Source organism: Zeugodacus cucurbitae, chromosome 5 (assembly GCF_028554725.1).
Source record: "Zeugodacus cucurbitae isolate PBARC_wt_2022May chromosome 5, idZeuCucr1.2, whole genome shotgun sequence".
NCBI lineage: Eukaryota > Metazoa > Arthropoda > Insecta > Diptera > Tephritidae > Zeugodacus > Zeugodacus cucurbitae.
Genome location: NC_071670.1, coordinates 74,252,504 through 74,265,757, shown reverse-complemented (window position 1 = coordinate 74,265,757; position 13,254 = coordinate 74,252,504). Strand labels below are relative to the sequence as shown.

At 42.8% G+C, this 13,254-nt stretch overlaps 1 protein-coding gene across 4 annotated transcripts in view; it reads left to right on the top strand.

Moving 5' to 3' along the window:
* LOC105212812 (teneurin-a) overlaps nucleotides 1–13,254 on the top strand; it is a 224,497-nt gene that overhangs the window by 77,135 nt on the left and 134,108 nt on the right. For 2 of the 4 annotated variants that reach the window (XM_011185101.3, XM_011185100.3), the window contains exon 2: nucleotides 4,860–5,884. The exons of the other annotated variants lie outside the window; for them this stretch is intronic. In XM_011185101.3, the coding sequence (XP_011183403.1) occupies nucleotides 5,739–5,884 (146 nt within the window). In that variant the 5' untranslated portion in view covers nucleotides 4,860–5,738. The remainder of the gene's footprint in view (nucleotides 1–4,859; nucleotides 5,885–13,254) is intronic. 4 annotated transcript variants of the gene reach the window in all.

Sequence of the window (13,254 nt, the reverse complement as noted above, 5' to 3'; positions counted from 1 at the left end):
TGCTCCAGACAGCCAGCGACCCCGCTATTTTACAAGCGTCAGCAGCGGCAGAGCGCACCACTTGAAGTTATTTCCCATTCTATTTCCGCATGGCACTCGGCTCACTTAATCCGAATGGCTCTGCGCTGCTGGCTCTTATCACTGCGCTGCTTTTCTCGTTCTGGTTCTCGTTTTATGTTGTTGTTATGGTTCTACGAAAACATTTCGATTGCTAATAACATTCGAGTTTTACTTGTAAGTCATAAATTTTCAATAATTACAAAAGCATTCACAGATAAATCGAAGATTGTGTTTTATCAGCAAGTCGCAGTATAAATCCACATTATATATAATGCACCAATAACATGCATGTGTGAGACTGACCCCGAAGGGTGGCGGGGCATCAGCCGAGTGCTGTACAAGCGTTTAATTGACTTTATTGCCGATGATGCACACATTTAATATTTATTGTTTTTTGTTTTTATTATGATTTAAGTCGATTATGCTGAAAATCCCCAAATAATAAGCCACAGCGCTGCCAGCTGCCGCACCGCACAGCATTTCAACATCCGTGGTAGGTTGCCGGGGGAACGCCATGAGAATTATGCATTCGGTAATTCATTGGGCTGCCACGCACTTTCGAAGCCGCAACATCTGCGTGCAGCTCCGACACATGTAAAATACTTTATGGCGGTGGCCTGTTGCCCCAGAACACCGCAAAGGGCAAGTCGCAATGTCAGCAGTCAGATCTACACTACGGTAGCGATCGCTATAGTCCCGCGATCGTCGGAGTCCTCTTCTTCACTCCACTTGGCATTGAAAGCTATACAGCCCCGATTGTGTATGCTTTAAAGTGCTCTTGCCACTCTTCTCCCTGCCCCTTTTAAATGTGCACCATTTGTGTCTTTGTGTGTGTTCACCGCATTTCATTGGCAGCTGCTCGTAGAAAATAATAAAAGTTCTTCGCACCTTCATTCGTTTATGGCCGTTGTTATGATTAATAAATATCTACTTTGTTGTTTTATTAATCATAAAATTTGTACGAAATAAAATCACAATCACGAGTAAAAGTTTACAAAGCGCGACAAAGGAGAATAGTATGAAGGCGTGGGTGAGAGTGGGGACTCACACGCATTTGTTTACCCGATTATAATCTTCTAAAGAATCGCTAAATTTTAATAATTAGCCAACGTCTCATAATATATCTGCTTGTGCCTGTCCATTTTCGATTAACGGCCGGAAGCTGAAGCAAAGTACCGTTTTCGATTACCGCAGATGAGCAGCCGGCTGCCAGATTCAGGCTTCGCGATCGCATATACGGGCCCTACAGCAGCCAGCGTTTCATGAAAATTTGTGACAGAACTCTCCCCACTCTTCGCCGCACATACAAAACGCGGAGCTCATGAGGCGCTCTGGTGTTTGATTAGCTGTAGGAAAAACTAAAATTACTCAGAACGGGCGCTGAGGAGAAAGCGACGTTCTTCACATCGAATGTGTATTTCCAAACATGTTAATGCCGCATTCAATTTTATTTAGCATAAAAACTTAAACAATATTATTGTTAATTAACGCTGACTACTCTGCTACATGACCGAACATATGCTCGGTGTGTATTTTTGTGTACACACGAGTGTTTGAGCTATGTGAGGTATACTTCCTAAGAGTCCGCTCATGCCACTCTAATTGGACTAGATTGAGCAGTATAGATTTCAATGGGAATAAATAGAAAGAACCACTTTGTTTGTTTTGTTGCTGTATGTGTATAGGTATCTGTGGTACTTGGTGAATAGATATGTATATCACACTGCAGTATGATTAATGGCGGCAATTGTAAACTTTATGATGATTCTTTAACATCAGATGTCATGAACTTAATGGGTTTATCTTATCCGAAAACAATATTTTTATATAAAAAACTAGACAAGACCAAAGTCGTCTATCTCCACAGAACATGCCACAGACAAACAAATTTTATTGGCAGACACTTGTCACTCATATTTCGGGGAATATCCTAAAAATCCATCAAAAGCTGAGATCTACAAAGATGCCTTTTGCTCGAGTGTTTTTTATAAAATAATATTTTATCCCAAGACTCCTCAATTGTCTAAAGATATTCAAAATATAAATTATTTGATTGAGGTCATATATGATCTGATCAGTCTAACAACATCGGTAAAGATTCACTTTTTGGAGCGGTGAATGTAAAGTCCCTGGGACTTGTACAGTTCTTATTACACATATTTGTATTTTCGTCTTCTTCTTCACTGTTCGCTGATTGTAACTATAATAGTAAACTCGGCTGATTTATGATCCGTCGCACTTGCTGTCCGCTAATGAGTGACATGAGTGCAATAAATAAACACGAGAACGGCCTCTAAACAAAGACGTTGGAATCGCTCATAAATTTCACCGCCGATTGGGTGGGTGAAGGGACTTTTCACCAGATGCCCAAGACTACACACATGTCAAAAGCTGATGTAATATACAACTTTAACCCAAGAGTAGCGGAATCCAAGAGCATCAAAACAAAGTTGAGCACTTCGAAGACTGCCAGAATAGCGAATCCGCTAAAGAGTGTTAACTTTCGGAGTGACGGCATTTGGGTTGAGCGGGTTTCGACGGCAGTTTACAAGTACATATATGTAAGTACAAAGTGCTTGTCTAGACGCCAAAAATACCAGACACACAAACTTATGTGTACATATGTAAGTATGTACAATAAGCCATCGGTTGTTTGGTTGATTTGCCGTTGCTGTTCATTTGAGTGCGACGGGCATGGCGCTCCGTGCGTTTGGTAGGGGTCAACTACACTCAATAATTTTATGTCATTACTAGCGAACGCCTAATCTGCTCCCTATAGTCGGCTCGATCCCAGTGGATTTTCCGCAGAATTGCGTCTGCGGGCTCGGCAGCGTTAAGTGAAGGCTTGCAGTCCAGCAGTTGGTAAGTAGGCGGACGTCCTGCTTGCAACGTATGCACGCAATAGAGGGGAATGTAGCAAAGAAGGTATCAGCGGAATGGACTCACATTCATGCGGTCAATTGGCACAGCTCCACCTGTGCGCGCATACATTTGATGTAGTGTCTGTGTCGTCGTTGCTATTCTCTGCAACCGCACATTCATATGCACATCTCTATGTACGAGTAAAAACATAGTAAGCCGTGCACTTGTAAAAGCTCATGGTATGAAGTAACCGCATTAACCAGCCTTCTTACTTGTTCCGCACAGCGTTGTGCCTAGGAATGACGGTAGATTGTGGGTAGTAAGCCTATTGTCGGACGTTGTTGGTTTTGCTGTTGGGAGTTTGTTTTCCTCGAAATCCCGTGAGGCTTTTGTGTGATCACGTCGCGGGCACTCAGCGTCATGACGTGTTTGGCTGTTCGTTATTTTTATTGTTTTCGGCGAGTAAGTACTTGGACTGAGCTTGCCTGTGGCTTAGGTTAGCTGCCGGGCTGCAGACTTCTCGTTGCCAAGCATAGAAATCTTGGTTCAGTCACTGATACCCAGTGCCCAGTTGCGTTGGGGTTTGCAGCAATTTGGTCGATTTTCAAGATCTTACTTCGCTGCCACAAGCTGGAGGGTGCCTGCTTCTATACTTTATAGGCTATTCGTTGTCTTTTGTTTGTTGTCCTCGTTGTCCCCTGTTCTTTTTGCTCTGCTCAAGACTCACCAAAGTCAGAATGAAAATCACCAAAATGAAGAGTAATCCACAACACGCTGACTCTGCAGAAATTGCTAACGTCACGCTCATAGGCCTCATCGAGCGCGCATCAATTGGTCTGTGCCATATTATTCACAATGCAGGTTGTTGCAGAGGATGTTCAACTGCTCGGGGCGAACCGGTTTATCCAATATAGACAATGACGTGGCACAATCGACGAAGCCGTTTGTTTATCGGCAACCTGGGTGGGAATCGGTGTAGATGTTCGACATTTTTTCCGATTGATTTTGGGTTGTGTTATTCCTCATTTCAATTTCAACTACAAACATTGACGACCCGCAAGTTGAATTTTGTGAAAGCGAGTGGTCATTTGCTCTGTTAAGGGCTAGATGTACAGCTTTTTCATTCCAGTTAAGCTTGATTATTCCTGAATCAACATCGGATATAATAATAAAACACCAAATTGTTTTCAGATACTAAAATATTTGTAAAACGAACTTCAATATTCATTAAATCCGAACTAATGAAAAACAATTTCAAATTCGCTCAGCGTGTTGCTGTTGTACTTTAGAGGCTAAACGTAAACGCTGCGTCACATTCGGCTACCCATCAAAAGCCCCACCTTCTTGCAGCTGCAATTAATAACCAATACATTCAATAATTAAAGTCTCGACAAGTAACAAATCAGGCGATGAATTCAATTGAAGTTTTTTTTTAGCGAAAACAACAACAGCATTTTGCGTTCCACCAATGAAAGTTTGGCTCTTTGTAGCCGAAATCTGACTGGTGTCGGCGATACGCTTTCGTGATGAAGCATAATTTGCGCCACATTCCAACATCGACACCGCAATTGCTGTCTTCGGTAATGATTTTAATTGAATGCCAACACAATATATTCCATTTTCTCACCCGTTTTCGATTAACTTAATAATTGTATGAAATTTATTGATACATTTGATTGTTGATTAGCCTTGATTGAAAGCCGGCTTGAAACATTTACACTCAACAGCGCTTTTTAGTTATACTAATGCCGCGGTGGGGGGTCGTGCGCGTGTCTAAAGTATGTGCGTAAGTATATGTGTCGGTGGAACTACGGATGGGAATCCGCCGTTTGGCGTCAAGCATTCAGCGTACAGAAAGTCGGGCCAGATACGCCATGCATGCATGGACTTTAGTAATGAAAACACTCATATGAATTTCTGATTACTTTCTCTTCTAGGTTAACACATGCATTGAATGTAGTTTTGTTCCACTGTTTACGGCGTGACTGCTAAGTGTGGCTTATAATCCACAAAAGCAGCGACAGCAAAGGGGTAACAATATTTGCATTCAATTAAGCCGAAATGCGTCAAAGGGGCTTTTGAGCAACGCGCGTCCGTTCTCGCAATAGCCGAAGGATTTTGCACGCCGCCAACTCTTTTTCCGCGTCGCCATCGCAGTAAAATATTAATTGGCAGCGCAAAATAAAAACCAACGAAAATTAAAAGCGGAAAACGCGGATTTTAAAAAAATATAGGCAACGCGTGTGGAAAACGTCAAACAACATATGCGTGTGAATGCACATTCGAGTGTATGCAGCATGAGATGAACTGAACGCGTGTGTCTTCGCAGGCGGTTGCGCAGAATTCGTGCATTTTCCGTTTTTAATTACCGCGAACGCGCGCAGCGTCAGCGAAATTTGTTCGTGAAAAAACGCCGTGAACGCAGTGAATTTCGAAAATAAGAAAAAATAATAATAAAAAATAAAAGCGAAAAGTGAAGCGAAAAACAAAATTAATAATATGTTTATAATAAATACACTTGCGGTGTGCGAAGCATAGCGTTCGAAGCGCGCAACAGCGGAATAGTGAAATATGCTCTTGAAAAGAGATTCTTAATTCGATTCGCCCCTTTCCGGTGTTATAGTCAGCGCAGTCAGAGCGGCTGCGAAATTATAAAAACAAATAGCATAAATTAATTAAAGTAATTTTAAAACAAGAGAGAAACGAAACGTGAACGCCCGATATGCGTGGCGAAGCAGCGATAGTGAGAATAATAAAAGAAACATAATAAAATCAGCGGATAAATTCGTAAAAACAACAGCAATAAATACTTCAAAATGACTATGAAATCAATGAAATACTCCGATTGTGATACAATCATGGATGGCTATAATCCAGTGCCACCGCCGTTACCGCGGCGGGTCCCGCCCGTGCGGAATATCTACGCCGAACCATTTGCACACGAACCCAATCACTCAAGCAGGTAAATTCGAATTCTCTTATTGGTCTTAAATTTCATTTTAGAAATAAAGCAGATCTCAGGGAAAAATTCATACAGTTGTACATATTTAAATAAATTGTGTACATGTGATAGAGGCTCTTTATAGCGCATTTGTATACAGTTCAGAGCGCTTCTTGCTCTGTAGCCCAACCGGTGAAAAATATTTTACATAAACACCATCGAAAATAATAGTGTAATTTCGCTTGTGTTTGCACCTTGCATTAAGTTGCAAGGTCTTTTGATATTTCCAACCTTTATCGCCTTTACAACACAACTTTTGGAAACCATGAAAAACGAAGATTTCGGGCAAATACGAATGTTCGCTGATAAAAATCTGTGAATAGTGTTTTGTAAAAATATTCGCTTAGATATTCACCGTAGTTTGCATCCGAGCGTTTCAGTTATAAAATGTGCCGCATATGGTGGCGAGTGTGGACAGCCAAACTAATTGAAATGTATGCCGTTCAAGCGGCGCGAACATAAATTGAGCGAGAAACCAAGCGAGAGCACCACATATCGCAGCGCAGAAATGCCGAAAAGTGCGCACATTTATTTTGCGCGCGCTGCGTTCGTTTGAAAGACTCGGCGGAGCGGCTTTGATGCACACGCGGAAGCCATAAAAAGTCAGCGATTGAATAGCGCGGCGCGTAAGAAAGGAGCAGAGGCGCGATCATGGTGACTGTGAACTTGCAACTAGCCGTAAAAAAGTGTAAGTCAACGACAGCGGCGACCAAAGAGTGTTCTAATCGCACAGCAGCAGAATTCATGTACACGAGTGCTTGTTTAATGTCGGCTTTACTGAGCCGCAGTTGAAATAACTACCGTCTTGACTGCTAGGCACCAACGGCATTTATCGATCGACACTTGCGGCACAACTGTTCCGATGCAGCGCTGCAAGGGCACTGCTGGCCCCTATTTGTTCGCACCTGGAAGTGCAGTGGCACATAAAGTAAGCGCACGACTGCACGACGGCGGAAAGTCACAGCTTTTGTTTACGGGGGTGCAGGACATGACTGCAGCACAACGGAAGGCAGCAACATTCAAAGGGATTACGTTTTCTGTTCGACTTGTCAAGGGCTTCGGCGCGGTTCAGTTTCTTTCTCGATTTCTAACTCCATGCCCGTAAGCGAGTACGTACCTATTCATGTGCATACGAGCCGTGTAGCAGTGTACTTATGTGCCAGTAACAATTGTTGCTATGTGTAAAATAGGGCACGTGTTCCCGTTACGCGCACCATTTCGACAGTTAACAAAGCTAAATGAAAGTTTATAGGAAGCGCGTGCTGCAGCCAACGACCCAGTCGAGTGAGTCGCCGGCGGGGAGAGGGCACACTAAGAGGCTCAGATGAAAGCAACCGGGCAATAGTACAAAAGAGGGTTGAGGCATCGTGGCCTTTGTGAGGGCCCGCAGGGAAGATAACCATTCGTGGCGCAGCGCAGGATAACGAGCACATAAGCAATATGGCAAATTAGCCGAACTCAGAGCCATAAAAATGGCAACAACAAATAAGTACAAATGGGAGTACAAAAACAAATATAAATATAATAAAGGCCAAATAACAATGGCAACATATTACAACATTAGCGACTATTAGAGCAAATCCTTTCGGCTATACATAAACACGTTTTCGATGCGTAGAAGCACCGCGCACAAACGACGCAAGAACGCAAGCAAAAAAGCAAAACGAACTTAATGAAATGAAAGAGAAGAAATATGCGAAGCGCAGCGCATAAAATGAGGGCATTGCCTACCGAACCTAAATGCCATTAAGGGATACTTAAGGATATTATGTAAATTGCTGAATTTATTTGTAGCTATTCAAATAAATGATGAAGTGCCTCATATTCGCTCACGCAGTAATGCACATACCTATATATGGGCTACAGAGATTGTTAAATACACAGCACACTTATCATTAGACTTTCGTATGTACCTAGAAGCCGTGACGCGTGATGAATATAAAATCAAAATAATCTCGAAATAATGTTTTTCCCAAACTAAGAGAGTGTTGAAATTCGGATCACTCACGAGTGTCGAGCGTTCGAACATTCGTCGAGATGGGAATGAAACATGGATAATTTCTTGGAAGATTCAGATTAAGGTTTTCAGCATAATGAAGATAATATGTCATATTTATAAAGTCATATTGTATTAATACTGTATTGAATAGTCCAATGGTATATTTGTGTATGTATGTATATTTGTGTTTTTGCATAATTTGAGTGATTCATTGCATTCCTCGCTGTCTCCGAAGTTCTTCAGATTGTGTCATGGAATATATAGGAATAATTCCCATGAAAATTTGTCGACAATTTGTTAATAAATGGGGTTCAATCATGAAGTCAATTATGATAGACAACGCACACCCTTTGAAGCGCATGATCAAATTCCCGAAAACTTGCAAAATTAAGGCAGACGACGAACGTTAATCAAAAGACAATTAAATTACCGGGAAACGGCTGGCTGGCAGAGAAAAAAAACGAGACTACTGTGATTTTATGAGAGAGTCTTTAAAGAACCGAGCAAACCAAACAGCCAAACAATATTTTCGCACACTTCTATCGTCCACACACATACTGATATAATTAAAAGTTAATGAACAACTTCCCGCTGAGGAAAGGAATGCAACTAAATTGGACGCGAAGTCCGCCTTCTTAGGACTTTCTACGTGCCCCAATGTGATGGAAATGAGCATTTAATATGACAAATGAATAACAACAACAATATTTGTAGGAAAAGCAGAAGACAACAAAGGTATAAGCGCTGCTGAGGCTGGAGGCCCGCATCTGTCACTAATTGCGCTTGTCCGCTTGAGCGCTGCAACTCAGGTTGATGGCGAGGGGGCAGCGGGTTGTTAACATATTTTTACGAGCCTATGACATGAAAAGCCCTATTAATTTCCTCTTCGGTGAACATTTTCGGATTGCACACACAACAAATGACAGTTGGAGTTCAAATGCCAGCAGAAGCGCGCGCTCATCGAGCCGGCGGGTAGCGGAGCGCGACATTCTTCTTTAATTGGAAATGTAATACCACAACATATTTTTTTCGAAAAATGTCATAAACAAAAAATATTAAACCTGAAATAAAGTAAAAAATAGAATGCTAAAGAAAGAGCGTAGACGGCAGATGAGGAAAACAGCAGGGAATTTGTCGCCATGCTGTCACTTGGCGCTGTCACTGGTCGACGACTGCGCCCAGAACCGCTTTCACACCAAAGTGGAGGCGCGAGGGCTGGGCCATCATAATGCTGGTAGCGGCGTTTCAACACGTGCTTTGGGGTTAGCTTAATACCAAATTAAGGCTGCCGTCATGCAGTTCCCTGAAGCCATCTTAGCTGAAGACCTGGGTTTTGTTGAGATTTTTAATTGTTGCTATCACTACCAAATACATGGCCCAGCGGGACGCCGGCATTTTATCACAAGCACATAAAAATTAATGAAATCAAATGATTGGATAACCCAAGCTCTATTTTATGGCTGCTGAAGTTATGGCCATGTGACAAAGCGAACAATTCAATTGATATTTTCGAAAAAAATTAAGTCCAATTGGGCGCAGCGTCTCCCAGCATGCCCGGTTGCTTGTGCCCATGCCGGACTCATCGCTGGAAACTGGGACAATTCGACTGATATGTCAACGACACATTCGTAACGCAATGCAATTCTCGGCATTAGCGCCTCCGCATGATTGCCGGTTCGACATGTTTACTTGCAACCAAACTGAAGTGCGTGTGTATGTGTGTGTGCGTGCATGAGACTCATGCGTACGGATGCATAAATGACAGTTACGTTTAATTGTCAATTTGATAAATCAAGCATTGCCGCAATAAAGGCAACAGACCGTCTTCACGCTTCCAACTCACATTCGCTTGTCTCCGTCCGTCGTATGTGCAACGACGCATCTGTTGCGCTCAGCTGCACCCAGTCCACACACCATACCAGCGTCTGCGAGCAATCATGTGGAAACGCCTTTCCTTCGCCTGTTTTCCCCTCACTTTCTTATTGTTATTGTTTCTTAACGAGCAACTCAAGTGTGCTTAATTAGCATATGGGCTCCGGCCTATCGGGCTCAACCGCCGCTGAGCGCATCAAAAAGGGTTAATAAAACTATAAAAGTATATTGTAATATTTATAGGCTTTTATTTAAGGGATTCCAGTTTCAGTGGCCCTGTCTCTTCGCTCGTTAAATGTGGTCGAGGCTTTGCTATTTTAATCTTATTGAAAATGGCGTGAAATTAACTTGAAGTGAAAGTATTTGTCATTAGTAGCGGGTGGTCAGAGCCTCCTTGTCTTTAAATACAATAAAAAGCTATCACTTCTCTCTTCGATTACAATCCAACAACAAACTCATTTCTTCAGCCCTTAAATAAGCGCTATAATGGGCGCAGTCGCATGAGAACACTCATTAATCCTCTAAATTTACATGGAACAATTCATTTCAGCAGTTGACAGATCCATAATACATTTACCGTTGCTAAAAGAACTTGCTTGAGAAGTGGTGAGACGCAGGTAAGATTCTTTGGCCGCCAACGCTACTATTGAACCCATTTGAACTGTAATTGTTGTTGCTGTTGTTGTCGTACTAAAACGGAGTAGCGGCGGGGTGGGGTGAATACAACAACAATAATAAGAAAACTTCAAAATACGGAAATTTGCAATTCAAATCATCGGAATGATGACAACAGCAATCAGCAAAACCAACAAACAAGAGACAACACAGACGAGGCACATCCATTCATGTCAATTGATTCATATAGAAAGGCGCATATGCGATTGTTGTCTATGATTTGGCAGCAACATGTGAGGAACTAATATTTGGTTCTGCTCTAATCTAATGCTGCCGGCGCGGCTCGCAGACAGTCAGCGCGTCTCAAAGATGAGAAGAATGAAATCAAATTATAGCAAATTTGAATGGGGAAATTCGATTAAATGCAAATCGATCGGCGTTGGCGAAGAGCTCGTATGTCCCGACGAAGAGTGAAGTTTAGTGCGAACGCAGAAAGAAAGACGAAAAAGGAATGCAAAACATGCGAAACGAATGAAGCAGCTGCACAACTGACTGGCTTTGGGTGGCCTAGGCCATCGAGGCTGTCATGGCCGTTGAGCTGTTGAGGCTGGCGAGGCCGATGTGTGAATTACCACGGCTCGGCGACTCGAGCAGCGGCGAAAAATGAGAAAAATGCAGGATTTATTGCAGCGTAATGCGAATGTAATTGCATTAATTTTATTGAGGCGCTCTCCAGGCCCCGCACGTACAGACACACATACACACGAAACTTGCAACGTAGCAGCAACAGCAAAGAGCAAATAGCAGGGTGTGCGCTGCTTTTATTACACCCGACCTGGCAATGGAATCTGCGGGTTGTGTTATGAATTTTAAATTGCTCACACACACACATACGGATGCAAATAAACGCTTATTTGCGCGAACGCACGGAGGTCTGGAGCGAAGAATTGCTTGCAAACTTGCGAAAAGTCCGCAGCGTGACTGCCAGTGAAAGGGTGGAACCGTCTTGCAGCGAGGCACCGCATACATGACACACAACAAGCAGCGGTTAATGCGTACAGATTTATGCAAATGCGTGTGTATGTAAATATGGTGTTGTAGTGACGCTAAATAGTTTAGCACTTTTAGCGGTTGCAGCAACAACTTCCCCACAGCCACCCGATGGGCCGAAACAATGACACCGCGCGCAGAATTCCACACACGTCATACGCACACACTCAATCAGCGAGCAACCGACTGCAAATAGTGAGTGAAATTGGTGTTGAAATTTGACACTTCGGGTGTTCTGCATAATCACTCACCAGCACGCGAAAACAAGGAAACGCAAACACGGCTGGAACAATAAAATTAAAGCGTTTAATAAATAAAACAAAAGTCAAAGCTGCGAACCAGGCTAGTGGAGAGGCGGGGCGTAATAAAAGCCCGAACGAAACCGAATCTATATAATTTTGCGATGTTAACTGCTTGAAATAAATATGAGCAGGCATCGCGCGGCGCATAATGCATCGCAAATGAAATCAAAAATCAGCGCGCCGCAAGGCATTCTGCCTTCTGAGTTGTTCTGCTCGCAGTGCGCCGCCTGCCACCATGGGCACGTTGCATAACGCGCAGATGCACATGAGAAACACAGTCCCCTCGCTCTTCGCTGTTATGCGCTCATTTACTGGAAAGGAAAAAAGAACAGCATTTGCAGCCGCGCCTGCCAGAAACACTGCTTCGAGAAATATTTCTTTAATCGCAATGAATTAAAAACATTGCATTGCGTTCTTGCTACTTGGCATTTCAATGCCATCATTTGCGGAAGTCATTGTGAAAAAAATACATTTAGAACGAACTATCAAAATCTTATTGCACTCTAATCTCAAGACCTCTAGAGATATGTCTAAAGCGTTGCAGTGCTCTAATGGACTTCTAAAACGCAGAATAACATCCCGGTATACTTTGTAGCCATTTATGACAGTCCAACTCCGCGCAGAAGTGAAAATACTTCCTCAAATTGTAATTTTAGTAATATGAAATATTCTGTTGAATTCATAACAAGCAAGCAGAGCTTTATTTTCACTAGCAAACCGCAATTGGGCATGTTGTTGCCGCAAACTCTTTTCCTCTGCTCTCGCATTGCTCAGACATTTTTACTGCTTGAGAGGTGTATTCATGCCACATTGTCAAATTAACTGTCATTTGTTGTGCTCAACACCGGTGTTCCTTGTCCATTGCTCTCTTGCTCTGCAAAAGGTGGGATGGTTTTGGAAAGTGGGTGAGGCAGCTGAGCGGTGGGTATGTTGCATGACGAGCACGGCGGACCTTCGTTCGTTAGTCTATGCTTTAGCGATGGCCATAAATCATTTTAATGCAACTACACTAAATTGCTATATGCCACAACATCATAAGCGCTGTGGCAACAGTGTCACTAACAACAACAATTGCTGTCACCCTCTGTGCTTAGAACGGCTTTGTAGTCAATGAACTAGCACGACACCAACTTGCAACACATCATTCCATACACACATACAGTCATACAAAGGCATAAAAATACAGCGAACGGAGGCAATAATATGTGTAGGTGTGTGCAAATAGTGAGCGCGGCGAAATGGAGGGAAAGTGTACGCTCGGTTCAGCACAACTCGTGCAATTAAATGACATGACATTTGATTTGTACCTTTCACTCTTTCTTCCTTCCATCCACCCTGCACCTCGCTACAACAACTACCGCACTGGAGTCTTCGCTTTACTCATGAAAAATTACAGTTTTCCTGGCGTGTAGTCCTCCCACCCCGCTGATGGGCAAAACAACGCGGCTATGAAATTGTATTTCACTTTCACGCAATTTGATTTCCCTTCGACA